General features: G+C 46.0%; 1 protein-coding gene across 2 annotated transcripts; it reads right to left on the reverse strand.

The window, feature by feature from the left end:
- Positions 1 to 665: 665 nt before the first annotated feature.
- On the reverse strand, positions 666 to 26,773 carry LOC139666290 (macrophage colony-stimulating factor 1 receptor 2-like). 2 transcript variants are annotated; one of them, XM_071545463.1, is made up of 21 exons: positions 26,507 to 26,773; positions 26,005 to 26,289; positions 25,200 to 25,336; positions 24,696 to 24,858; positions 24,335 to 24,593; positions 18,627 to 18,742; positions 17,126 to 17,234; positions 16,802 to 16,980; positions 16,556 to 16,677; positions 16,044 to 16,170; positions 11,421 to 11,522; positions 10,923 to 11,033; positions 10,476 to 10,635; positions 9,909 to 9,982; positions 7,500 to 7,588; positions 6,943 to 7,065; positions 5,841 to 5,952; positions 4,275 to 4,374; positions 3,112 to 3,238; positions 2,410 to 2,506; positions 666 to 2,007 (listed from the first exon to the last, which is right to left on the reverse strand). In XM_071545463.1, the coding sequence occupies exons 1-21, from the start codon at positions 26,760 to 26,762 to the stop codon at positions 1,955 to 1,957; spliced, it is 2,901 nt and encodes a 966-aa protein (XP_071401564.1). In that variant the 5' UTR covers positions 26,763 to 26,773; the 3' UTR covers positions 666 to 1,954. The 2 variants fall into 2 exon arrangements, with proteins under 2 accessions (XP_071401564.1, XP_071401563.1); XM_071545462.1 differs by having other exon boundaries at positions 16,556 to 16,680.
- Positions 26,774 to 27,893: the final 1,120 nt, after the last annotated feature.

Here is a 27,893-nt window from a genome sequence, read left to right on the forward strand (position 1 = left end):
GTGAAGCGAAGTAAAGCGTCACACTGACCTGATCTCTCTGGTCTGGATCCAAGTAAATCAAAACCAAAACCAGCAGCGTCCAAGCGAGGAAGAGGAGGAGCAGGAGGAGGAGGAGGATTAGAAAGCTACAATTAGCCTTTGTAGAGCCACGCCTTCCCACACACACTCACACACACACACACACACACACACACACACACACACACACACACACACACACACACACACACAGCCTTTGCCTGACATGCATTAGAGAATTACCTGGATTATCTCTCTCACCACCTGTCAGTGTGTGTGTGTGTGTGTGTGTGTGTGTGTGTGTGTGTGTGTATGTGTGTGTGTGTGTGTGTGTGTGTGTGTATGTGTGTGTGTGTGTGTGTGTGTGTGTGTGTGTGTGTGTATGTGTGTGTGTGTGTGTGTGTGTGTGTGTGTATGTGTGTGTGTGTGTGTGTGTGTGTGTGTGTGTGTGTGTGTGTGTGTGTATGTGTGTGTGTGTGTGTGTGTGTGTGTGTGTGTGTGTGTGTGTGTGTGTGTATGTGTGTGTGTGTGTGTGTGAAGTGAGGTTGAGTGAAGCTTTCCGCCCGGAGACATGAAGGATTAGAAATAAATCAGACTGCTGTTACTGATTTTAATTTATTTTTACACATTGATTATAAAAACACAAGTAATGATAATAAAACAACAACATCCCATTACATGTAATGGGATTAAAGTAATCAGATTACACAATAGTAACTGTAATCTATTAGTTACTGTAGTAAACAGAATGATTTGGATTACATATTACTGATCAGATAGTTAAGAAAACATTTAAACTGATTAAAGTTCTGGATAATCATCATATCAGACATTTAGAAACTCCTCCTCCTCTTCTGTCTGATTTCATTCACATTACTGAAAAACTTTAAAAAAAAAACTGAATATTGTTTGAAGTTAACATTCTACAGATTTTGGTGGCAAAGTAATCCAAAACTACCTGGCAGTAATCAGAATAAGATATAAGCAGTGGTGGAAGAAGTACTCAGATCTTTTACTTCAGTAAAAGTAGAAATACCACAGTATAAAAATACTCTGTTACAAGTAAAAGTCCTGCATTCAAAATGTTACTTAAGTAAAAGTACAAAAGTATTAGCATCAAAATGTACTTAAAGCAACAAAAGTAAAAGTACTCATTATGCAGAATGGCCCATTTCAGAATAATACAGTATATATTATATTATTGAATTATAATTATTGATGCATTAATGTGTAAACATCACTTTAATGTTGCAGCTGGAAAAGGTGGGGCTGATTTCCACTACTTTATATACTGCTGGGTAGCTTACAGTAATCTATAATAATACATCACAGTTTATTAGTTGATTATATTTTGTATTAATAATCTGAATCTGTAAAGTAACTAGTAACTTAAGTTATCAAATAAAGGTAGAGGAGTAAAAAGTACAATATTTCCCTCTGAAATGTAGTGGAGTAGAAGTTTAAAGGAGCATAAAATGGTAATACTCAAGTAAAGTACAAGTACCTCAAAATTGTACAGTATTTGAGTAAATGTACTTAGTTACTTTCCACCTCTGGATATAAGACATATTTTATAGAGTCTTTACAGTTTGATCTCCAGTCTGCTGCAGCCTGTCTCCATGATGGAGGAACATGAACTGTGTTAGTTAGTAATGTTTCTGGGGACACTTAATCAATCAGATGGATCAGTGATGAAATGATCAGTTCAGTCAGAAACAGACAGAAATTAACCGTCTGTTCAATTCTGTTGAGACGACAGAAACACAGTAGTACACAGTATCTATCTATCTATCTATCTATCTATCTATCTATCTATCTATCTATCTATCTATCTATCTATCTATGATAAGAAACACAGCATTGAAATAAAGCAGAGTGGAAACATTAAAACCCATGAGAACATGTGAAACTGATCCATACAGAACTCAGCAGTTCCTCAGGAAACCTGGTAGATGTTCTTCATCATTGCCTCGTCTTCCTCCTGGGGCTCTAGGAGCAAAACAACAAGGAGGAGTCAGACCGATAGGAGCGGAACAACGAGGAGGAGTCAGACCGATAGGAGCGGAACAACGAGGAGGAGTCAGACCGATAGGAGCGGAACAACGAGGAGGAGTCAGACCGATAGGAGCAAAACAACGAGGAGGAGTCAGACCGATAGGAGCGGAACAACAAGGAGGAGTCAGACCGATAGGAGCGGAACAACGAGGAGGAGTCAGACCGATAGGAGCAAAACAACAAGGAGGAGTCAGACCGATAGGAGCGGAACAAGGAGGAGGCAGACCGATAGGAGCGGAACAACGAGGAGGAGTCAGACCGATAGGAGCGGAACAACAAGGAGGAGTCAGCTCCATCATTAACTGCAGATGGCTGACATCATTTTCCTCTCATTACCTCGCTGGCCGTGCTCCTCTTCCTCTCCTCTCTTCAACCTCTCTTCTCTGGACTCTTCTTCTTCTTCTCTGCTCTCCTGGAGGTTTCTGTAGGTTGGCTAGAAGAAGAAAAGCAGAGTTAGGCCCAAAGACCTGCTGGAGCTGTTCTTCCATCAACTCCAGTGGAAAAGCGGCTTTCAGCTCCTACGACCCAAAACAGATACCTGACCTCTTTTTAGCACTGAGCGCCGTGAGGCTGGACCAGTCCTGGACCAGTCCTGGACCTGTCCTGGACCTGTCCTGGACCAGCCCTGGACCTGTCCTGAACCAGTCCTGGACCAGTCCTGGACCTGTCCTGGACCAGTCCTGGACCTGTCCTGAACCTGTCCTGGACCTGTCCTGGACCTGTTCTCGAGTTGAAACTATTTCAACTTTTCTGAAGTGCGCTGCTTATCAATGTCATTTCAGAGTCCAACCAACCAATGAGGATGAAGCAGGGGCGGGACCAAGAGCTAATGTTAGCTAGGCTAACGTTTAGCATAGCAACAACACCTGGAGACTCTTCTCAGCTCCAGCTCAGCTGATGCAGCCAAGGCTCAACAGGTCAGCTGGTGGACACGCCCCCTAAATCTGTCTGTCTGTCTGTCTGTCTGTCTGTCTAACTGTCCGTCTGTCTGTCTGTCTGTCTAACTGTCTGTCTGTCTGTCTGTCTGTCTGTCCTCACCTGGTTGTTGTGATGTGGCAGCATGTCATTGGTTGGGGGGAGGAGCCTCTTAATGAGCTGACCAATAGTGTTGAAAGTTGGTCTCTCTGTCGGCTCCAAACTCCAACAGTGAATCATCAACTGATATCTGAAGAGGAGAGGAGGAGAGGAGAGGAGAGGAGGAGGAGAGGAGGAGAGGAGGAGAGGAGAGGGGAGGAGGAGAGGAGGAGGAGGAGAGGAGAGGAGGAGGAGAGGAGGAGAGGAGGAGAGGAGAAGGGAGGAGAAAGAGAGGAGGAGAAGAGATGTTTGAGTCCAAACCACACCCACCACCTCACAGAAGGTGTTTAGATAATCTCAGATAAAACCTGCATGACATTAGAATACAAATAAATATTATTAAGGTTTGGTTTAAACTCAGCTGACAGTCTGACAGAAATAAAATCCTCAGCAAGCTCAAGGTCCTCAGCCAGGACCTGTCTAACCTCCACCTGTCTAACCCTCCACCTGTCTAACCTCCACCTGTCTAACCTCCACCTGTCTAACCTCCACCTGTCTAACCTCCACCTGTCTAACCCTCCACCTGTCTAACCTCCACCTGTCTAACCTCCACCTGTCGAACCCTCCGCCTGTCTAACCCTCCGCCTGTCTAACCTCCACCTGTCTAACCCTCCACCTGTCTAACCTCCACCTGTCGAACCCTCCGCCTGTCTAACCCTCCGCCTGTCTAACCCTCCACCTGTCTAACCTCCACCTGTCGAACCCTCCGCCTGTCTAACCTCCACCTGTCTAACCCTCCGCCTGTCTAACCCTCCACCTGTCTAACCTCCACCTGTCGAACCCTCCACCTGTCGAACCCTCCACCTGTCGAACCCTCCGCCTGTCTAACCTCCACCTGTCTAACCCTCCACCTGTCGAACCCTCCGCCTGTCTAACCCTCCGCCTCGACTGAAAAACCCGCCGCTGCAGTTCTAACTCTGCTCTTATAGTTAGAACACACTGAACTGATCTGATCTGATCTGAACTGAACTGAACTGAACTGAACTGATCTGATCTGATCTGATCTGATCTGATCTGATCTGAACTGATCTGAACTGATCTGAACTGAACTGAACTGAACTGAACTGAACTGAACTGAACTGAACTGATCTGATCTGATCTGATCTGAACTGATCTGATTGTCTCACATCTCTGCAGGAGCGAAGTCCGGCTGAGCCATGTGGCGGCCATCTTTGATCATCTTGTAGAAATTGGTATCCACGGCAACGTTGGGATAGGGGCTTTTACCTGGATGGACAGACAGACAGGTAGACAGTCAGACAGACAGGTAGATAGACAGATAGATAGTAGAATTAATCTCCAGGAGCTTAAGCTTCTTCTCACTCAGACCGTAGATCTCACGCCTAGTCCACAGCAGGCGTGAAATCGAAATCAGGCCGTTTCTATAGCAACAGCACAGCTTGACGATGGCGCGTCTCGTATATCGACTTCACAACGAGCTTTTAGACGGGAGAGAGTCCTTAGGGACAGAAGAAATCCACTGGACATAAACAATGATGAGGAGCCGACTGAGAGGTTTGAATTCTGTAGGACAGATCTGTTAGAACTCACTGAAGACCTGGACCTGACCTGCAGTTTGTGTCAGACCACAATGCAGAGCTGTCACCCGCGTTGCACATTATATTTATTATTATATACATTATTCACACTTCACAATTCACAGTAACGTTTCTGCTCTCGTCATGAACCACATCATCTCTAGAGAGAATCTCTCTCTTCCAGCGGTCGGTCCATTCTGCCGCTTTCCACACAGACCAGACCAGACCAGACCAGACCAGACCAGACCAGACCAGACCAGACCAGTAAAGCCGGGGAATCCTCTCCAAAACATCAACGATGATGTCACTGCATACTGACGTTTTCAGGAGGACCCCCGCCGGTTTGATGCGTTTTTTTCAAAGAAACGTCTTTCTTTGCCTCAGGAGGTCTTTCCACTTTTTCTTACATGGTTTTCTGAATGAAGGCTGCTGAGTCTGATCCTTTACAGCCTCCGTTATTCTCTCCGACTTACGAGTGAGTCGGACCGCTTGGCTTTTCCTGAGCTGTCTGTGCAGCTCTATTCATTTTCTTATCTCAATGTCCGTGAAATTGCTTTTTCTTTTTCTTTGATCCTCCATAACTTTGCCGCAAATTAGAAACGATTAGCAACAAATTAGCAAGACAGCGGGAGATTGTTAACAATGTATCCTAGCAACGCACGCTGCTAGGCAACAGCCACAGCTGTGTGACGCACATCGCTAAGACCGGCGTGGTTAAGACCGGCGTGGCTAAGACCGGGCTTCAGTTTAGTCCACTCTAAAGACAAAGAGGCTTAGTAAAGACCAGTTGGTGCAACCCAGCCTAGTAGATTGTGCTGGTCAGTTGTCCTGGTCAGTTAACTGGTCAGTTAACTGGTCAGTTGTCATGGTCAGTTGTCCTGGTCAGTTAACTGGTCAGTTGCCCTGGTCAGTTGTCCTGGTCAGTTGCCCTGGTCAGTTGCCCTGGTCAGTTGTCCTGGTCAGTTAACTGGTCAGTTGTCATGGTCAGTTGTCCTGGTCAGTTAACTGGTCAGTTGTCATGGTCAGTTGTCCTGGTCAGTTAACTGGTCAGTTGCCCTGGTCAGTTGTCCTGGTCAGTTGCCCTGGTCAGTTGCCCTGGTCAGTTGTCCTGGTCAGTTGCCCTGGTCAGTTGCCCTGGTCAGTTGTCCTAGTTACCCAGAGAGAAGATCTCCCACAGTAAAACTCCGTAGGACCAGACGTCGCTCTGAACGGTGTAAACACACTGGAAGATACTTTCTGGAGCCATCCACTTCACTGGCAGACGGGCCTGCAAATAATATCAATATTCATATTAATAATATCAATATTAATATTAATCATTTCAATATTAATAGTAACACAATATCAATATTGATAATACTATCAAAGATACTTTCTAGAACCATCCACTTTACGGCAGATGGGCTGGAGAATACTCCTATTAATACTACTAGTACTGCTCCTGCTGTTAGTACTGCTCCTGCTGCTCCTGCTGCTAGTACTGCTCCTGCTGCTCCTGCTGCTAGTACTGCTACTGCTGCTCCTGCTGCTCCTGCTGCTCCTGCTGCTCCTACTGCTCCTGCTGCTAGTACTGCTCCTGCTGCTCCTGCTGCTAGTACTGCTCCTGCTGCTAGTACTGCTCCTGCTGCTCCTGCTGCTCCTGCTGCTCCTACTGCTCCTGCTGCTAGTACTGCTCCTGCTGCTCCTGCTGCTAGTACTGCTCCTCCTCATAAGGATCAGAACATGGAGCTGTCATGTTTTTGGAGCCTGACAACAACAACAAGAATAAAAACCTCATAGTTCCAGATATTCAGCTGATACTAACTGTAACACTACTAATACTACGACTAATAATAAGAATAAACAAACTTATTCATAACAGACCCAGGACAATAAACCCCAACTCAGCCTACTGTAATATCACCAAACTGTAACCATGGTGATAGCTGTAACCATAGAAACCACTCTGACGTTGCCCTGACGATGTAACTGTAACCATAGAAACCACTCTGACGTTGCCCCTGACGATGTAACTGTAACCATAGTAACCAGACTGACGTTGCCCCTGACGATGTAACTGTAACCATAGTAACCAGACTGACGTTGCCCCTGACGATGTAGCTGTAACCATAGAAACCACTCTGACGTTGCCCCTGACGATGTAACTGTAACCATAGAAACCACTCTGACGTTGCCCCTGACGATGTAACTGTAACCATAGAAACCACTCTGACGTTGCCCCTGACGATGTAACTGTAACCATAGAAACCAGACTGACGTTGCCCTGGACGATGTAGCTGTCGTCCTCTCTGATGTCTCTCGCCAGGCCGAAGTCACAGATCTTGGCGACGCGACGATCGGTCAGCAAGACGTTCCTCGCTGCTACGTCTCTATGGATACACTGAGAGACAGACAGGCAGACAGACAGACAGGCAGACAGACAGGCAGACAGACAGACAGAGAGACAGAGAGACAGAGAGACAGGCAGGCAGACAGACAGACAGGCAGACAGACAGAGAGACAGAGAGACAGAGAGACAGGCAGGCAGACAGACAGACAGGCAGACAGACAGGCAGACAGACAGACAGACAGACAGGCAGACAGGCAGACAGACAGACAGACAGACAGACAGACAGACAGGCAGACAGACAGACAGACAGATTTTAGATTTCCCCACATATGTCAGTAAAGTTCAATAAAGATCAATAAGTCTTATCTTACCTACTGCCCAGTTAGGGTTGTGTGTGTGTGTGTGTGTGTGTGTGTGTGTGTGTGTGTGTGTGTGTGTGTGTGTGTGTGTGTGTGTGTGTGTGTGTGTGTGTGTGTTACTCTTACGTTCTTGGAGGACAGGAAGTGGAGGCCCTGGGCGACCTGGTAGGAGAACATCATGAGGTCACCAAAACACCAGCTGTCTGTCTGCCCACCTGGGAGAGAGAGAGAGAGAGAGAGGGAGAGAGAGAGAGGGAGAGAGGGAGAGAGAGAGAGAGGGAGAGAGAGCGAGAAAGAGAGAGAGAGAGAGAGAGAGAGAGAGAGAGAGAGGGAGAGAGAGAGGGAGAGAGAGCGAGAAAGAAAGAGAGAGAGAGAGAGAGAGAGAGAGAGAGAGGGAGAGAGAGATAGGGAGAGAGAGAGAGAGAGGGGAGAGAGAGAGAGAGAGAGAGAGAGAGAAAGAGAGACAGAGAGAGAGAGACTATCAAAGAGACTGGATATACTGGGTTGCAGTGGGAGCACTGGGTTGGAGTTTTTCCTAGTTGATGACAAACTGCAGAGAAACCTGTCTGTCTGTCTGCCTCTCTGCCTGTCTGCCTGTCTGCCTGCCTGTCTGCCTGCCTCCAGACCTCCAGGCCTCCAGGCCTCCAGGCCTCCAGGCCTCCAGACCTCCAGGCCTCCAGGCCTCCAGACCTCCAGGCCTCCAGGCAAGGGCGTCACTTTGTGTTGAAAAGTGGTGGGGACATAAGGGCTGAGATGAAAAACGTTTTTTTTTGAAGACCTGGCTTCGCTCTTCAATGTCACAACCCAACTCAACAGCATGGCTGTTTGTCATGTTCACAGAGAGAGAACGGAAACATGGACAAGAATAAACTGTATCAAGAATTTGTTAACGTTACTGATCGGCGCATGCACGTTTTTGGGTAATTTTGGAATCAGCGCCCCCAGTGTAAATGACACCTATGCCCTCCCCTGCTCTTCAATCTCCTTTTTTCCTCCAGTGGCTCTCTCCCTCTTCCTCTTCCCTGTAAAAACTGTTCACCTCAACAAATAATTTGATCTCGAAGTAAAGTGTCCACCACACGAGAGCGGAATGAAATGCTGGTATGTTTAATAGAGACTTTGCAATTGCAGCCACAGCAGGTGCCATGGAGGTCCATTCGAGAACTGGCTGTGCGCAAATAATGTGAAATATCGAACAAACTACATGGATTTTTTTTTTTAGCTTACATTACTTTTTTTGGACAATGCGCATTTGTTTCTTCTATATTTACATTGCATTGTATGTTCTCTTATTGTGCAAATAAACCTTTCTCACCGTTCTCATTTGTTAGTTAACATTTCTTGGTGCAAGCTATTTTTCAGAACATTTTTAACAAATTATGCTTTTAAAAAGTGATGGGGACAAAATCAGCCATTTCAAAAAGTGGTGGGGACATGTCCCCAGCATCCCCAGTGTAAATGACACCTATGCCTCCAGGCCTCCAGGCCTCCAGACCTCCAGGCCTCCAGACCTCCAGACCTCCAGGCCTCCAGACCTCCAGACCTCCAGGCCTCCAGACCTCCAGACCTCCAGACCTCCAGGCTTCCAGACCTCCAGGCCTCCAGACCTCCAGACCTCCAGACCTCCAGACCTCCAGACCTCCAGGCCTCAAAGAGGTTCTTGAAAACCGTTCAGAGCCTCAGGATGGGACGGCAGGACGTCACCAAGCTGTTCTCAGCAGAACTTTGTCAGAAGGTGGAAGGATTTTGAGGAACTCCTGAACCTGACAGACTGTCCATCTGTTCAGGAGGCAGAGCTGAAGACTGCAGAGGTCAGAGGTCACTGAGGAGGTCAGAGAGAAATCACCCTGACGAAGTCCATGTAGCCAAAAATGTTTGGTGGGATAAATAAAGCCCAAAACGAAAAGAAAAGAGAAAAGTGTTTATCAGTGTCAGTGTTATAAAAGCCTCCTGTCTGGGTTCTTTCTCCTGAAGGTTCCTGGTCAGAGAGCTGGAGAGGAACCAGCTGGAGCAGATCCATCCTGAGACGATGAAGGATCTGGATGTTGTTGGGCTCATGGTTGACGCGTCTCTTGGATATCAGACGGATTTCAGGAAAGTTGCCTTTGGATTGTCAGACAGGTGTGATGGTCTCCATCTTTAAAAAAGGAGCGGAGGGTTTGTTCCAACTCTGGAGGAATCTCACCGCTCGGCCTGCTGGGAAATCTTCTGACAAGCTGCTGGGAGGAAACCGACCGACTGTGGAGCCTCAGATTCAGGAGGAACGATGTGGATCACAGAACAGCAGACCAGATTCTTACTCTACAGATAACTGAGGCATCATGGGAGTTTCCTGATCCTGTCTCCATGTGTTCAGTGGATTTGTTCCCTGAGTGTCCTGCAGGAGGCGCTGTGGCAGCATGGGGTGTGTGCAAGAGAGAGAGAAATCGAGCGAGCAAGAAGAGCGAGAGAGAGAGAGAGAGAGAGAGAGAGAGAGAGAGAGAGAGAGAGAGAGAGAGAGAGAGAGAGAGAAGGAGAGTGTGTTTGTTTTCTCACCCTGGTCTGCCTGGCTGGGGGAGAGGACCGGCTGCATCTCCTGGTATTCTGAACAGCACGAAATTCCACTGTCACTGCCACACACACACACACACACACACACACACACACACACACATAGTTTATAGCTGAATGTGTGTGACCTCTGACCTCAGGATGCATCTCAGAAACTCAAGGCCGTTTTTCCAGGTTTTTAGAGATAAAGGGAGATAAACCTGCTGAGTCTCTGAGGCTCCAGTATTTGGTTTGACCGGTAATCCCAGAGAGGACGCTCTTCACTTGGATTATGGAGCTAGTCACCGTGGTAACGATAATTCTCTAGACACATCACCATAGTAACCATAACCATAACTGTGTGCACTGTACATCTGTAAATTACCACTGATATCTTGGCAACCAGTCTCATTATCCATAAAGAACATCAATGTTAAAGAGATTTAAACACTTTAACAAACTACCTGTGGTGTAAAATACATCCAACATGTTTTACACTGTTGTATAGAACATTTAATGAAAAAATCATAAAATCTTCCATCTTCATTTGGGCTTTGACTAAAGAAATCGTACGTTCTGATTCGCGCCTGCTGGGCGGCCATGTTTTTATAAAGCTCCTCCCCCTCCACTTCCTCCACGTTCAAAATGGCTGCCAGGAAGTCCTGGGCCCGCCCCCTCAGGAGGTTGAGCAGGTCGCCATGGCTACAGTACTCTGTGATCATCAGCATGGGTCCTGTGGATAAAGGTTAAAGGTTAAACGGACACTGTTCCACTGATCATACTAGAATAAGTTCTCCTGTAGTTATATTATTATGTTATAGTTCTATTACAATATGTATAGTTATAGTTACTGCTGTATAGTGTTATATAGTGCTATATATAGTTAAGTAGTTATAGTTAGTTGTACAGTTATAGTTACATTTATTGTTATTATATTTACCATAACTCTGCAGGTGTTATATAGTTACACAGTAACATTTTATAGTTATATATTTATAGTAATTATTAAAATGAGTGTACCTCCGCGAGTGCATGCGCCCAGCAGGTTAACAATGTTGTCATGGTAACCAAGATGGCTGAGAATTTTCAGCTCAGACATCAAAGCTTCCCTTTCCTCTGAATGAGCACTGGCTGTTCACACACACACACACACACACACACACACACACATGCACACGTACACACACACACACGTACACACACACACATGCACACACACACACACACACACACACACACACACACACACACACACACACACACACACATGCACACACATCATTTACCAGGTTTGTCTGGTGGGATAATTTCCCATGTGCCTGACTTCAAAATACTACTACTACTACTACTACTGATAACAATTATGATGATAATACTACTACTACTACTAATAATAATAATGATAATAATGATAATAATAATAACAATAATAATAATAATAATAATAACAATAATAATAATAGTGGTGAACAGAGGGTACAGAGGGATGATAGAGGTGAGGATGATTTGTTAACTTACGTTTGAGCATCTTGACGGCGACCCGGGTAACATCGTTGGTTCCCAGACCGTAAGCCGTCGCCTCCACAACCTTCCCAAACGCTCCTGACCCCACCACAGCACCTAACAGAGAGAGGGGTCAAAGGTCAAGCACATTGGTCTTTTTCAATTTGTTCATGAACCCACCAAACACAGCGAGACCACCCAGAGGGTACAGAGGGATGAGAGGGTACAGAGATGAAAGAGATGAAATGTGAGCACTGTGCCTACTGCTTCACTGATCTACTTGATTACTGCAAACAACGATTAAGACATTAGATTGAAAACGGTGAAAACAACAAACATGAACAGAGAATAAATACTTTGCTTCCGGTCGCTGCACGAGCATGCACCTGTGGTATAGAGAAATGATAGAGGGTACAGAGGGATGATAGAGTACAGAGGGATGATAGAGGGTACAGAGGGATGATAGAGGGTACAGAGGGATGATAGAGAGCACAGAGGGATGATAGAGGGTACAGGCGGATGATAGAGAGTACAGAGGGATGATAGAGGGTACAGAGGGATGATAGAGAGCACAGAGGGATGATAGAGGGTACAGAGGGATGATAGAGGGTACAGAGGGATGATAGAGGGTACAGAGGGATGATAGAGAGCACAGAGGGATGATAGAGGGTACAGGCGGATGATAGAGAGTACAGAGGGATGATAGAGGGTACAGAGGGATGATAGAGAGCACAGAGGGATGATAGAGGGTACAGGCGGATGATAGAGAGTACAGAGGGATGATAGAGGGTACAGAGGGATGATAGAGGGTACAGAGGGATGATAGAGGGTACAGACAGATGATAAGGTTACAGAGGGTACAGAGGGATGATAGAGGGTACAGAGGGTACAGAGGGATGATAGAGGGTACAGAGGGATGGTAGAGTGTACAGAGAGATGATAGAGGGTACAGAGGGTACAGAGGGATGATAGAGGGTACATACAGATGATAGAGGTTACAGAGGGTACAGAGGGATGATAGAGGGTACAGAGGGTACAGAGGAATGATAGAGGGTACAGAGGGATGATAGAAGATACAGAGGGTACAGAGGGATGATAGAGGGTACAGAGGGATGATAGAGGGTACAGAAGGTACAGAGGGATGATAGAGGGTACAGAGGGATGATAGAGGGTACAGAGGCATGATAGAGGGTAAAGATGGTACAGAGGGATGATAGAGGGTACAGAGGGATGATAGAGGGTACAGAAGGTACAGAGGGATGATAGAGGGTACAGAGGGATGATAGAGGGTACAGAGGCATGATAGAGGGTAAAGATGGTACAGAGGGATGATAGAGGGTAGAGAGGGATGATAGAGGGTACAGAGGGATGATAAAGGGTACAGAGGGATGATAGAGAGTACAAAGGGATGATAGAGGATACAGAGGGATGATAGAGAGCACAGAGGGATGATAGAGGGTACAGGCGGATGATAGAGAGTACAGAGGGATGATAGAGGGTACAGAGGGATGATAGAGAGCACAGAGGGATGATAGAGGGTACATACAGATGATAGAGGTTACAGAGGGTACAGAGGGATGATAGAGGGTACAGACGGATGATAGAGGGTACAGAGGGATGAGAGAGGGTACAGACAGATGATAGAGGGTACAGAGGGTACAGAGGGATGATAGAGGGTACAGAGGGATGATAGAGGGTACAGAGGGATGATAGAGGGTACAGACAGATGATAGAGGGTACAGAGGGATGATAGAGGGTACAGACAGATGATAGAGGGTACAGAGGGATGATAGAGGGTACAGACGGATGATAGAGGGTACAGACAGATGATAGAGGGTACAGAGGGATGATAGAGGGTACAGACAGATGATAGAGGGTACAGAGGGTACAGAGGGATGATAGAGGGTACAGAGGGATGATAGAGGGTACAGACAGATGATAGAGGGTACAGAGGGATGATAGAGGGTACAAACGGATGATAGAGGGTACAGAGGGATGATAGAGGGTACAGACAGATGAAAGAGGGTACAGAGGGATGATAGAGGGTACAGACGGATGATAGAGGGTACAGACAGATGATAGAGGGTACAGACGGATGATAGAGGGTACAGACAGATGATAGAGGGTACAGAGGGTACAGAGGGATGATAGAGGGTACAGACAGATGATAGAGGGTACAGACGGATGATAGAGGGTACAGACAGATGATAGAGGGTACAGAGGGTACAGAGGGATGATAGAGGGTACAGAGGGATGATAGAGGGTACAGACAGATGATAGAGGGTACAGAGGGATGATAGAGGGTACAGACGGATAATAGTGGGTACAGACGGATGATAGAGGTACAGAGGGATGATAAAGGGTACAGAGGGATGATAGAGGGTACAGACAGATGATAGAGGGTACAGAGGGATGATTGAGGGTACAGACGGATAATAGTGGGTACAGACGGATGATAGAGGTACAGAGGGATGATAAAGGGTACAGAGGGATGATAGAGGGTACAGACGGATAATAGTGGGTACAGACGGATGATAGAGGTACAGAGGGATGATAAAGGGTACAGAGGGATGATAGAGGGTACAGACAGATGATAGAGGGTACAGAGGGTACAGAGGGATGATAGAGTGTACAGAGGGATGATAGAGTGTACAGATGGATGATAGAGGGTACAGAGGGATGTTAGAGGGTACAGACAGATGATAGAGGGTACAGAGGGATGATACAGGGTACAGAGGGATGATAGAGAGCACAGAGGGATGATAGAGGGTACAGACGGATGATAGAGGGTACAGACAGATGATAGAGGGTACAGAGGGTACAGAGGGATGATAAAGGGTACAGAGGGATGATAGAGGTTACAGAGGGATGATAGAGGGTACAGAGGGATGATAGAGAGCACAGATGGATGATAGAGGGTACAGACAGATAATAGAGGGTACAGAGGGATGATACAGGGTACAGACAGATAATAGAGGGTACAGAGGGTACAGAGGGATGATAAAGGGTACAGACGGATGATAGAGGGTACAGAGGGTACAGAGGGATGATAAAGGGTACAGACGGATGATAGAGGGTACAGAGGGATGTTAGAGGGTACAGACAGATGATAGAGGGTACAGAGGGATGATAGAGAGCACAGAGGGATGATAGAGGGTACAGACGGATGATAGAGGGTACAGACAGATGATAGAGGGTACAGAGGGTACAGAGGGATGATAAAGGGTACAGAGGGATGATAGAGGTTACAGAGGGATGATAGAGGGTACAGAGGGATGATAGAGAGCACAGATGGATGATAGAGGGTACAGACAGATAATAGAGGGTACAGAGGGATGATAGAGGGTACAGACAGATAATAGAGGGTACAGAGGGTACAGAGGGATGATAAAGGGTACAGACGAATGATAGAGGGTACAGAGGGTACAGAGGGATGATAAAGGGTACAGAGGGATGATAGAGGGTACAGAGGGATGATAGAGGGTACAGACAGATGATAGAGGGTACAGACGGATGATAGAGGGTACAGAGGGATGATAGAGGGTACAGACAGATGATAGAGGGTACAGAGGGTACAGAGGGATGATAAAGGGTACAGAGGGATGATAGAGGTTACAGAGGGATGATAGAGGGTACAGAGGGATGATAGAGAGCACAGAGGGATGATAGAGGGTACAGACAGATAATAGAGGTACAGAGGGTACAGAGGGTACAGAGGGATGATAAAGGGTACAGACGGATGATAGAGGGTACAGAGGGTACAGAGGGATGATAGAGGGTACAGAGGGATGATAGAGGGTACAGAGGGATGATAAAGGGTACAGAGGGATGATAAAGGGTACAGACGGATGATAGAGGGTACAGAGGGTACAGAGGGATGATAGAGGGTACAGAGGGATGATAGAGGGTACAGAGGGATGATAAAGGGTACAGACGGATGATAGAGGGTACAGAGGGTACAGAGGGATGATAGAGTGTACAGAGGGATGATAGAGAGCACAGAGGGATGATAGAGGGTACAGAGGGATGATAGAGGGTACAGACGGATGATAGAGGGTACAGACAGATGATAGAGGGTACAGACAGATGATAGAGGGTACAGAGGGATGATAGAGTGTACAGAGGGATGATAGAGAGCACAGACGGATGATAGAGGGTACAGACAGATGATAGAGGGTACAGACAGATGATAGAGGGTACAGAGGGATGATAGAGGGTACAGACGGATGATAGAGGGTACAGAGGGATGATAGAGGGTACAGACGGATGATAGAGGGTACAGAGGGATGATAGAGGGTACAGAGGGTACAGAGGGATGATAGAGGGCACAGACAGATGATAGAGGGTACAGAGGGATGATAGAGGGTACAGACGGATGATAGAGGGTACAGAGGGATGATAGAGGGTACAGAGGGTACAGAGGGATGATAGAGGGCACAGAGGGATGATAGAGGGTACAGACGGATGATAGAGGGTACAGAGGGATGATAGAGGGTACAGAGGGATGATAGAGGGTACAGAGGGTACAGAGGGATGATAAAGTGTACAGAGGATTCTGATGGTCTCTAATTGGGTTGAAACTGAAGCAGAGGGGGAAGGTAGTAGAGTTTGGTTTTGAACTGGACCGTCAGCTCCTACCAAGGCGGAGTTTGTCTCTTGGAAACTCCCACTTCTGGTTGTATGGCAACTGGGTGGGGTCAATAAAAGTATAGTTGTTGCCATGGTTACTCTCAATGATCTTCCAGCGAATCTCATACTTGGGTTTCTGAAATGGAAAGAGAAACAGGAATATGTAACAGGTTTCTGTTCAATTTCTCCATTTTCTGGGGCATGTAAATGCCATAGTCAAATTTCTTTTGGTTTTGTCAAATTGTGAATGTCAAAGGTCACCAGACGCAGTAACCAGGATGTTGGATTCACAAGGCAAACATCATGGTGTAGTGGACTGACAAGCAGAAGACTATTATTAAATTAATCCATGCAAACTGAGTTATAAGAGAAAAAGCACTACTTCAAACCATGTAAACACTGTAAATTAAGATTAAGAATGATTACTCCCAGTAATCAGGGTATCAGTGTGTATGTAAACAATATATCGCACATTTCATATTTTGCACCTACCATCAGAAACCAACAACAGACAAGCTTACCTGTTTATATTTATAGAGGACGACCAATAGGAACAGGAAGAAGACAGTAGCAGCGCCCAATGCTCCAATCAGAGTTGGGGTGAAAACCTTAGGAGGTAATCTTATAGTAGCCAGATGTACAGCTGCTGAATACAACCATAACATATTAATAATAATACAACATACCACAATATTTGACATGATATGAAATATATTAGAATCAATATTTTCATTGATGAACCAAAATGGTTTGATTCTCAGACTTACAGGAGAGAAAGACGTTGCGAGAAACCCCCACATGGTTGTAGGCCACACACTCCACAGTGACATCATCACTAATCGACAGCGGCAGGCTGAGATGTTTCCACACCTCCCCCTCTTCTTCCTCCTCTGGATTGGAGGTTACATCAGTTGAAGAAACATGATATGTGGTGTTATCTCCACACCTGCCAATACACAACACACATTACTCCTTCAGAGTACCCACCCAGATTTTCTCAGTTTGTCCAGGGATTAGAATTAAAGTCAGTTAGATCTGATCTGATTTTGAAATCTGCATATTTTTCACACTAAAAAATTGTGTCTACATACGTGTCCATGGCCCCGGGGCAGATGTACCACAGGATTGTGGGTAAGGGGTATCCAGAGCTTCTACAGGTCAGAGTGCCATTCTTCAGTTTGACTACAGCAGTTGGAGAACCTGGAAGGATAAAATTTTAACCCAGAGAGATAATTGGGACAGTACAACAGCAAAGAAAAGGATGTGAATAAAAATATAATTACAAAAAATAAAACCGTAACACTTTAAAATAATGAACTTTTATAAGCCTGATGAATTAATGGTGAGTTCATGTAGAGTTAATCATCAATTCATTATTATCAATGATTTATCAATTATATCTTAATAATTTATAACAAATGAGTACTTCGTTAGTAATGACATTAGTTAAATCTTTGTATTTGATTTATTTATAAGTCAAGAATACTTTTGCTAATACATAATTTGTAAAACATTACCTAATGTAGTGTACATATAACTTCCTAGGGAGCATGTGAAATCATTATTCATAATTAATGATGAACAAATAATTTGTTGATCATTACCAGATGATATCTAAATGCTTGACAAAGTATTTACACTTTTATTCATTTATTATAAAATATTTGTTAGAATAGAATAGAATATTTATTAACAATCTGTTAAACAGTTGTAGATGTTTTGCAGCCCCAATCTAAAGTTGCAGCAAATAATATTCATTAAACATTTGCTAATGTTTAGTAAGACATTTGTTGCCATGACTTGACAGGAAAGGAAAGACAAACAAAACTATAGTGACAGTAATTATATTTTATTGTTCACTTCCTGCAAGAAAATCACATGACTGCTCTCAAACTGACTGGATTTGACCAAACAGACCAGTGGAAACCCAAAGTGACACAGTATAGTTGACATTTGCACAAACTGCTGAATTGAAAGGAACCCAGTTTATGTCGTTTCCAACACAGCTGGGTAACTATTGGACAGAACAGACGCTGGGTTAATCTAACACAGCAAGATGGGTTGTATTCAATCCAAATGTTGGTTCATATTAACTAGAATGTTGGGTTAATTCTACCTCATAAATAGCTTATTGTTTTCATGTTTCCTTACAATAAAATCAAATACAAAGATTTAAATAATGTCATTACTAATGATGTACTAATTTGTTATACATTAAGATATAATGGATAAATAATTGATAATAATGAATTCATGATTAAATCCACATGAACTCATCAGTAATTCATCAGTAATTCATTGTTTATTAAGGGCTTATAAACATTTATTATTTTATAGTGTTACCTAAAAGGGCAAAGACAATTTAGTTTTAGTTTTAGACTAAAATGAATTTGTTGACAAATTTACAGATCTACGGATGTTTTCAATTTACAGATATATGCATTTGGGAGGAAGAGAAGGAGAAGGAGAAGAAAGAAGAGGAAGGGAAGAAGAGTACTAAGGAGGAGGATGAGGAGAAGCTGATGAAGAAAATGAAGGAGAGAAGGACTAAAAGAAGCCCAGTGGTGAGGAGGAGGCGCAGGAGTTTCTTACGATAAACTCGGAGGTCAATGTTCTGGGAGTCACTGAAGAACGAGGAGGAGAAATGTAGGGAGTAGCGACCTCTGTCCTCCTGCCTCACCCTCCGCAGCAGGAGGCTCGCCTCGGACCTGCAACATCACCAATACCACCTTAACACATACCACCTTAATACACGGCCAAAACCAACAATACCACCTTAACACATACCACCTTAATACACGGCCAAAACCAACAATACCACCTTAACAGATACCACCTTAATACACGGCCAAAACCAACAATACCACCTTAACAGATACCACCTTAATACACGGCCAAAACCACCAATACCACCTTATCACATACCACCTTAATACACGGCCAAAACCAACAATACCACCTTAACAGATACCACCTTAATATACGGCCAAAACCAACAGTACCACCTTAACATATACCACCTTAATACACGGCCAAAACCAACAATACCACCTTAACAGATACCACCTTAATACACGGCCAAAACCAACAATACCACCTTAACAGATACCACCTTAATACACGGCCAAAACCAACAATACCACCTTAACAGATACCACCTTAATACACGGCCAAAACCACCAATACCACCTTAACAGATACCACCTTAACACACAGCGAAAACCACCAATACCACCTTAATACACGGCTAATACCAACAATACCACCTTAAAGACAGAAAGTTTGTTTTTAGCCAAAGCTACCCTTGCTGGCTAGCTAGCCTGCCGATGCTAACCAGCATGGTAATGACATGTAAGGAGCTTTAATACTAAATAATAATAATAAAATCTGATGAAAGCTGAGCCAGTTCTGATCCGACATGCTGGGATCACTCGTGCATAAGTTTCTTACTCAGCCTGATCTCCTGACATTTTGTAAAATAAGCACAAACTCTGAAAAAGCAAATCCACGCTCTGTGCATGAAAAGAGAGAGTTCCTTGTTCCCAGCACTAAAGGCCTGGGGCCGGTGGCACAAAACACCTTAAGTTAAGATTTTCCTTAAAGTCCGAGTTACGTTTCCTTAAAATAAAACTGGTTGCACAAAACACCCTTAAGTCTCCTCCTTAAGGTTTCCTTAAAATGTTCACTTAAGTTTTTAAGGTTTTCTCCTTATCTTGGTCTTATACTTAAGGAGTCCCTTAAAGTTAAACCGTTACACAAAAGACCTTAGCAACCAAAGAATGGAAAAAACTTAAAGTCCCTCTGACTCTATCTTAACCTCAACATGGCCGAGTTTATGGCGATAAATTAAGAAGTTGTCGTATTTTATTTTGACCTCTTGGATGAATCTCTTCACCAGACGCTTGAATTAATTTTTGTTGCAATTTCCTCCCACATTTGTTGTTTTCTGTTTACTGTTATTTGTGGATCAAATTTACTTTTTAGTATGTGCTTTCTTTTATTGTTTTCCTCCAGGAGTATAATCTTTTCCTCCTCTGACCAATTTGGTTCACTTGTCTTCTTTTCTTCTGCCATTTTTTTACTATCTATAGGCCAACTCTGTGAGACGATAACAGGTGAGGCGATAACAGGTGAGACAAGGCGATAACAGGTGAGACGATAACAGGTGAGACGATAACAGGTAAGACGATAACAGGTAAGACGATAACAGGTAAGACAAGGCGATAACAGGTGAGACGAGACGATAACAGGTGAGACAAGACGATAACAGGTGAGACGATAACAGGTGAGACAAGGCGATAACAGGTAAGACGATAACAGGTGAGACGATAACAGGTGAGACAAGACGATAACAGGTGAGACGATAACAGGTGAGACAAGGCGATAACAGGTAAGACAAGGCGATAACAGGTGAGACAAGACGATAACAGGTGAGACGATAACAGGTGAGACAAGGCGATAACAGGTAAGACGATAACAGGTGAGACGATAACAGGTGAGACAAGACGATAACAGGTGAGACGATAACAGGTGAGACAAGGCGATAACAGGTAAGACAAGGCGATAACAGGTGAGACGATAACAGTTGAGACGATAACAGGTGAGGTGATAACAGGTGAGACGATAACAGGTGAGACGATAACAGGTGAGGCGATAACAGGTGAGACGATAACTGGTGAGACGATAACAGGTGAGACGATAACAGGTGAGGCGATAACAGGTGAGACAAGGCGATAACAGGTGAGGCGATAACAGGTGAGGCGATAACAGGTGAGACAAGGCGATAACAGGTGAGGCGATAACAGGTGAGGCGATAACAGGTGAGACAAGGCGATAACAGGTGAGACGATAACAGGTGAGACGATAACAGGTGAGGCGATAACAGGTGAGACAAGGCGATAACAGGTGAGACGATAACAGGTGAGGCGATAACAGGTGAGACAAGGCGATAACAGGTGAGGCGATAACAGGTGAGGCGATAACAGGTGAGACGATAACAGGTGAGGCGATAACAGGTGAGGCGATAACAGGTGAGGCGATAACAGGTGAGACGATAACAGGTGAGACAAGGCGATAACAGGTGAGACGATAACAGGTGAGACGATAACAGGTGAGACGATAACAGGTGAGGCGATAACAGGTGAGACAAGGCGATAACAGGTGAGACGATAACAGGTGAGACGATAACAGGTGAGGCGATAACAGGTGAGGCGATAACAGGTGAGACGATAACAGGTGAGACGATAACAGGTGAGACGATAACAGGTGAGACAAGGCGATAACAGGTGAGACGATAACAGGTGAGACGATAACAGGTGAGGCGATAACAGGTGAGACAAGGCGATAACAGGTGAGACGATAACAGGTGAGACGATAACAGGTGAGGCGATAACAGGTGAGACGATAACAGGTGAGGCGATAACAGGTGAGACGATAACAGGTGAGACAAGGCGATAACAGGTGAGGCGATAACAGGTGAGACGATAACAGGTGAGACGATAACAAGTGAGGCGATAACAGGTGAGGCGATAACAGGTGAGACGATAACAGGTGAGGCGATAACAGGTGAGGCGATAACAGGTGAGGCGATAACAGGTGAGACGATAACAGGTGAGGCGATAACAGGTGAGGAGATAACAGGTGAGGCGATAACAGGTGAGGCGATAACAGGTGAGACGATAACAGGTGAGGCGATAACAGGTGAGACGATAACAGGTGAGGCGATAACAGGTGAGGCGATAACAGGTGAGACGATAACAGGTGAGACGATAACAGGTGAGACAAGGCGATAACAGGTGAGACGATAACAGGTGAGACGATAACAGGTGAGACAAGGCGATAACAGGTGAGACGATAACAGGTGAGACGATAACAGGTGAGACGATAACAGGTGAGACGATAACAGGTGAGGCGATAACAGGTGAGACGATAACAGGTGAGGCGATAACAGGTGAGGCGATAACAGGTGAGACGATAACAGGTGAGACGATAACAGGTGAGACGATAACAGGTGAGACAAGGCGATAACAGGTGAGACGATAACAGGTGAGGCGATAACAGGTGAGACGATAACAGGTGAGGCAATAACAGGTGAGGCGATAACAGGTGAGACGATAACAGGTGAGGCGATAACAGGTGAGACGATAACAGGTGAGGCGATAACAGGTGAGGCGATAACAGGTGAGGCGATAACAGGTGAGACGATAACAGGTGAGGCGATAACAGGTGAGACGATAACAGGTGAGACGATAACAGGTGAGACGATAACAGGTGAGGCGATAACAGGTGAGGCGATAACAGGTGAGGCGATAACAGGTGAGACGATAACAGGTGAGGCGATAACAGGTGAGACGATAACAGGTGAGGCGATAACAGGTGAGACGATAACAGGTGAGGCGATAACAGGTGAGGCGATAACAGGTGAGACGATAACAGGTGAGACGATAACAGGTGAGACGATAACAGGTGAGGCGATAACAGGTATCACAAGCGCAAGCAAGCAAACAATCTCCATTCTCCTTTAAGGCAACAATCACTCCTCCTCCTTCTTTAAGGCAACAATCACTCCTTCTCCTCCTTTAAGGCAACAATCACTCCTTCTCCTCCTTTAAGGCAACAATCACTCCTCCTCCTCCTTTAAGGCAACAATCACTCCTCCTCCTCCTTTAAGGCAACAATCACTCCTTCTCCTTTAAGGCAACAATCACTCCTTCTCCTCCTTTAAGGCAACAATCACTCCTCCTCCTCCTTTAAGGCAACAATCACTCCTCCTCCTTTAAAGCAACAATCACTCCTCCTCCTCCTTTAAGGCAACAATCACTCCTTCTTCTCCTTTAAGGCAACAATCACTCTTCCTCCTTTAAGGCAACAATCAATCCTCCTCCTTCTTTAAGGCAACAATCACTCCTTCTTCTTTAAGGCAACAATCACTCCTCCTCCTCCTTTAAGGCAACAATCACTCCTTCTCCTCCTTTAAGGCAACAATAACTTCTTCTTCTCCTTTAAGGCAACGATCACTCCTCCTCCTCCTTTAAGGCAACAATCACTCCTTCTTCTCCTTTAAGGCAACGATCACTCCTCCTCCTCCTTTAAGGCAACAATCACTCCTTCTCCTCCTTTAAGGCAACGATCACTTCTCCTCCTCCTCCTTTAAGGCACTCCCCCTCCCCAGGACAGAGGCTTGCAGCTCAGGTCTTTGTGGCTTCACAGGGTTCTCAGATGGTCCCTCCCTCCCTCCCTCTCTTCCTCCCTCCCTCCTTCCCTCCCTCTCTTCCTCCCTCCCTCCCTCTCTTCCTCCCTCTCTCCCTCTCTTCCTCCCTCCCTCTCTTCCTCCCTCTCTCCCTCCCTCCCTCTCTCCCTCCCTCCCTCTCTCCCTCTCTTCCTCCCTCCCTCTCTTCCTCCCTCTCTCCCTCCCTCTCTTCCTCCCTCTCTCCCTCTCTTCCTCCCTCCCTCTCTTCCTCCCTCTCTCCCTCCCTCCCTCTCTTCCTCCCTCTCTCCCTCCCTCTCTTCCTCCCTCTCTCCCTCTCTTCCTCCCTCCCTCTCTTCCTCCCTCTCTTCCTCCCTCCCTCCCTCCCTCTCTCCCTCCTCCCTGGTGTTTCATTGATAAGCTCATGACCCCTCAGCAGCAGGACCAGCATCCTGGATCTTCTCAGCTCTGTCCTGCCTCCTTCCTTCCTGTTCCTGCCTCCTTTCTTCCTGTTCCTGCCTCCTTGCTTCCTGTTCCTGCCTCCTTTCTTCCTGTTCCTGCCTTCTTCCTTCCTGTTCCTGCCTCCTTCCTTCCTGTTCCTGCCTCCTTCCTTCCTGTTCCTGCTTCCTTCCTTCCTGTTCCTGCCTCCTTCCTTCCTGTTCCTGCCTCCTTTCTTCCTGATCCTGCCTCCTTCCTTCCTGATCCTGCCTCCTTTCTTCCTGTTCCTGCCTCCTTCCTTCCTGTTCCTGCCTCCTTCCTTCCTGTTCCTGCCTCCTTTCTTCCTGTTCCTGCCTCCTTCCTTCCTGTTCCTGCCTCCTTCCTTCCTGTTCCTGCCTCCTTCCTTCCTGTTCCTGCCTCCTTTCTTCCTGATCCTGCCTCCTTCCTTCCTGTTCCTGCCTGCTTCCTGATGTCTTCCAGGCCTGGTCAGTTCTGAGAGAAGCACCTGCTTCCTAAACTGAACCGTTAGCTCACCCTGAACTGAATACTGTGGTGTCCAATTTGTGTTTTTGTCACAGAATCCAAAGTGTGGTGGAGGAACGTCATTTTCACATTATTTTGGGCTTTAATAATAGTAATAATAATAATGATAATAATGAATAATAAGAATATTAACCTGTAGTTGTTTACAGTGTAGCTCTCCTGGTACGTTGTGTTGTTGTTGTGTGTTGGTGTCGTCCAGCGCTGGGAGATGATTGGAGGATAGGCTTCTATCACAAAGGTCAGCTTCACATCCTGACCTTCATACACCTCCGCTCTGCTAGCACCGCTAACGTTAGCCCCGCTCACAGCCAGCTCCCCACTGACTCCTGTTGTGTTGGCGCTAACGTTAGCGTGCTGCACAGGCTGCAGGTAGACCTTCAGGTAGGGACCGTCTGATGAGGAAGAGGAGGAGGAAGAGGAGAGAGAGTGAATATCTAACACTCCTGAATATCATTAACACCCCTCCCTCCCTCCCTCTCTCCATCCCTCCTTACCCACTACTCTGAGTCTTGCGGTTGCCGTGGCGACCCCGGCTTCATTAACAGCAGTACAAGTGTAGGCTCCGCTGTGTGTGTGATTGACAGCGGCGACAGTCACTGTGCTGTTGATGTACAGGCGCCGGTTGCTATAGTGACGCTTGTTGCTGACGTCCAACACCTGGAAACACCGGGACACATGGAAGACACTTAGAGGATTTATAAGCAGAAAAACACTGATCTGCAAATATGAATTCTGATTTTCTCATCAATGTTTCAACAAACTCCTCCCACACAAACGACCCGGAAACTTTAGGTTCAAGAGAGAGAAAAAAAACAGCTGAACTGCAGTTTATATTGTTTCCAAAATGTCTTCCTGGACCTCAGGAACAGTCGTTGTTGCCTTGGTAACAACTGATGTGGATCCAAATAAACAATAAACCTGTGTGTGTGTGTGTGTCCAGGTGAGGTTGTAGAAGTGGGAGGGGTTACTGGACAGACAGGTGACCTCTGACCTCTGACCTGTGTGTGTGTGTGTGTCCAGGTGAGGTTGTAGAAGTGGGAGGGGTTACTGGACAGACAGGTGAGCTCCAGCTTCTCTCCTTCCAGACGGACAATTTCATCCTGACTGATGGACACAGAGGGAGGAGAACGTAACCCTGGAAGACAGACAGGTAGACAGACAGGTAGACAGACAGGTAGACAGATAAAGATTTGTTAGTGTTGTTCTCTGCCCATTCAGCTTTACACATTATGAATTAGACCCCAACTAATTATTATATAGGCAGGCAGACAGACAGACAGACAGACAGGCAGACAGGCAGACAGACAGGCAGGCAGACAGGCAGACAGACAGACAGACAGGCAGACAGACAGACAGGCAGACAGGCAGACAGGCAGGCAGACAGGCAGACAGACAGACAGACAGGCAGACAGGCAGACAGACAGACAGACAGGCAGACAGGCAGACAGACAGGCAGACAGACAGACAGACAGACAGGCAGACAGACAGGCAGGCAGACAGGCAGACAGGCAGACAGACAGACAGACAGACAGGCAGACAGGCAGACAGACAGGCAGGCAGACAGGCAGACAGACAGACAGGCAGACAGGCAGGCAGACAGGCAGACAGACAGACAGACAGGCAGACAGGCAGACAGACAGGCAGACAGGCAGACAGGCAGGCAGGCAGGCAGACAGACAGACAGACAGACAGACAGACAGACAGACAGGCAGACAGACAGGCAGACAGGTAGACAGGCAGACAGACAGACAGACAGACAGACAGGCAGACAGACAGACAGACAGGCAGACAGACAGGTCTTACTGGGCACCACCAGCAGGTGGAGTGTATCAGAGGAAACCTCTCTGCCGTCTCTCCAGGCTGAACAGATGTATTTTCCGCTGTAAGATGTTCTCAGTCCTCGGACCAGCGCTCCTCTCCGGGGGTCAAAGGTCACGTTCATGCCCCTCGGCAGGGGGGCGTGAGCCGCCTCCGACCGGAAGGCCGGGTCTGTGACGGACGGGTCGGTCAGCAGACACTCGAACAGGAAGTCCCTCCCCTCCTTCATGTCCGGGACGCTGCGCGGCGTGACGAACGGTCTGGAGGGGTCTGGAGAGGTGCATTATGGGAAACTGGATTTGTTTATTTTGGTAGTGTTACGATGTAGTAGCATCGTGATGAATTGACCGATCAGAAGACATATAATCTATTTAATGGCAGCCTCCATCAGGATATGCTGTATATGGATGGTAAGACTACAGCAGCAACATCGTACCAAAAGGTCGCTTGAACAAATTAAAGTTAAACTCTAAGCCTCCAGCTGCACCTTTAACGAAGAGGTGAATCCAGACGTCCAGGTGTTTCAGGCTCTGGTTCCCGTACCCGCAGCTGTACGTCCCGGTGTGTCTCGGCTCCGACCGCCTCACCGCCACCGTGTCCCCCAGAGCGTCCCGGTAACGCAGACGAAACGCCGTGCTGGACCAACGGACCGAACCGTTGCCGTGACAACGCAGGGTGAAGTTGGAGCCGGCGGTTAGAACCTCCTCGGCCCGGTCTGGCAGAAGGACGGAGTTCAGACGCATCGATGGAGGAGGAGGATCTGTAGACAAACAGACATCAACAACAATAAGAACAACATGAAATACAACAATTAAAACAACAGTAACAATACAAACACTACAAACATTACAATATCAATGACAACAAAACTAATAACAATAAGAACAACAATACAACAAAAAGAACAAGAACACAAAATACTACAATAACAACAATAAGAACAACAATAATAACAGCAACATTAACAAGAATAAGAACAGCAACAAAAACTACAACAACAATATCAACAGTAGGAACAACAATAACAACAGCAACATCACAGCAATATGAAGAGCAACAACAACAACAACAAAGACAGAAGAGAGTTGACTGAACAGGTGAACTGGATTTAAGGTTGAAGAGGATCCATTAAGCCCCAAACCGACATTTCATGTCTAATTATCAGATAGTTTTATTATAATCGATACGATCATTTTGGACCCCAACCCACGCTTTGCACATCACGTTTTTAAAAACCTTTATTTATCCAGCAGACTGAGCACAAAGGCTGCAGTCAGAAAATAAAAGGAAGTTGCGAGTCGTATTTACAGCAGCTGATGAAGTTTAGAGGGAAAATGTGAATTATCTGCTTTCACCGCCCAGACTCTCCAGCCGGTCTGAGGACTTGAACAACCTTCAGGTCACAAGTCTGTTAATCTAACTGTGGATCTAACTCCATCACCGGGTCTGCAGGGATGAAGAAAGACACAACCACTAAGTACTATACTACAGTACTCAGTAATACTGCTATAGCATCATGGTGGCCACGGTGTTTTGTTTTTAGCTCTGTCAGCCAGCTCTATGTTACATTTCTTAACATTTTAACCCATTGAAATCGATTTTAGCGGTTTTATTTGTTTAACACTATTTTTTCACAGCTCCATTGGTTTTACGAGACTTCCCAGTTGGGTTTTCTTTTTATTGGACTGTATTCTGCCAGCTCGACTGCCAAGCCACCCCGGCTGTTTGCTTGGCTAGGCTCGCCTTCAGCCTGTGCCCTTCAGCCTGTGGCCTTCAGCCTGTGCCTTTAGCCTGTGGCCTTCAGCCTGTGCCCTTCAGCCTGTGCCCTTCAGCCTGTGGCCTTAGCCTGTGGCCTTCAGCCTGTGCCCTTCAGC

Source organism: Centroberyx affinis, unplaced genomic scaffold (assembly GCF_046629955.1).
Source record: "Centroberyx affinis isolate AG114_WGS23_722 - 3 ecotype Tasmania unplaced genomic scaffold, CSIRO-AGI_Caff_v1 ptg004925l_1, whole genome shotgun sequence".
In the NCBI taxonomy this organism is placed as follows: Eukaryota; Metazoa; Chordata; class Actinopteri; order Beryciformes; family Berycidae; genus Centroberyx; species Centroberyx affinis.

Bases quoted from the DNA above. Each gene is read 5' to 3' on its own strand.
- LOC139666290 (XM_071545462.1), bottom strand. From the start codon at position 26,762: ATGCGTCTGAACTCCGTCCTTCTGCCAGACCGGGCCGAGGAGGTTCTA. The intron at 17,235-18,626 runs GTAAGAAACTCC...TTATCCTTCCAG, and splicing joins CATTGACCTCCGAGTTTATC to GTTCTCCAACTGCTGTAGTC. The intron at 4,375-5,840 runs GTAACTAGGACA...CTGTCCATCCAG, and splicing joins GTGGGAGATCTTCTCTCTGG to GTAAAAGCCCCTATCCCAAC.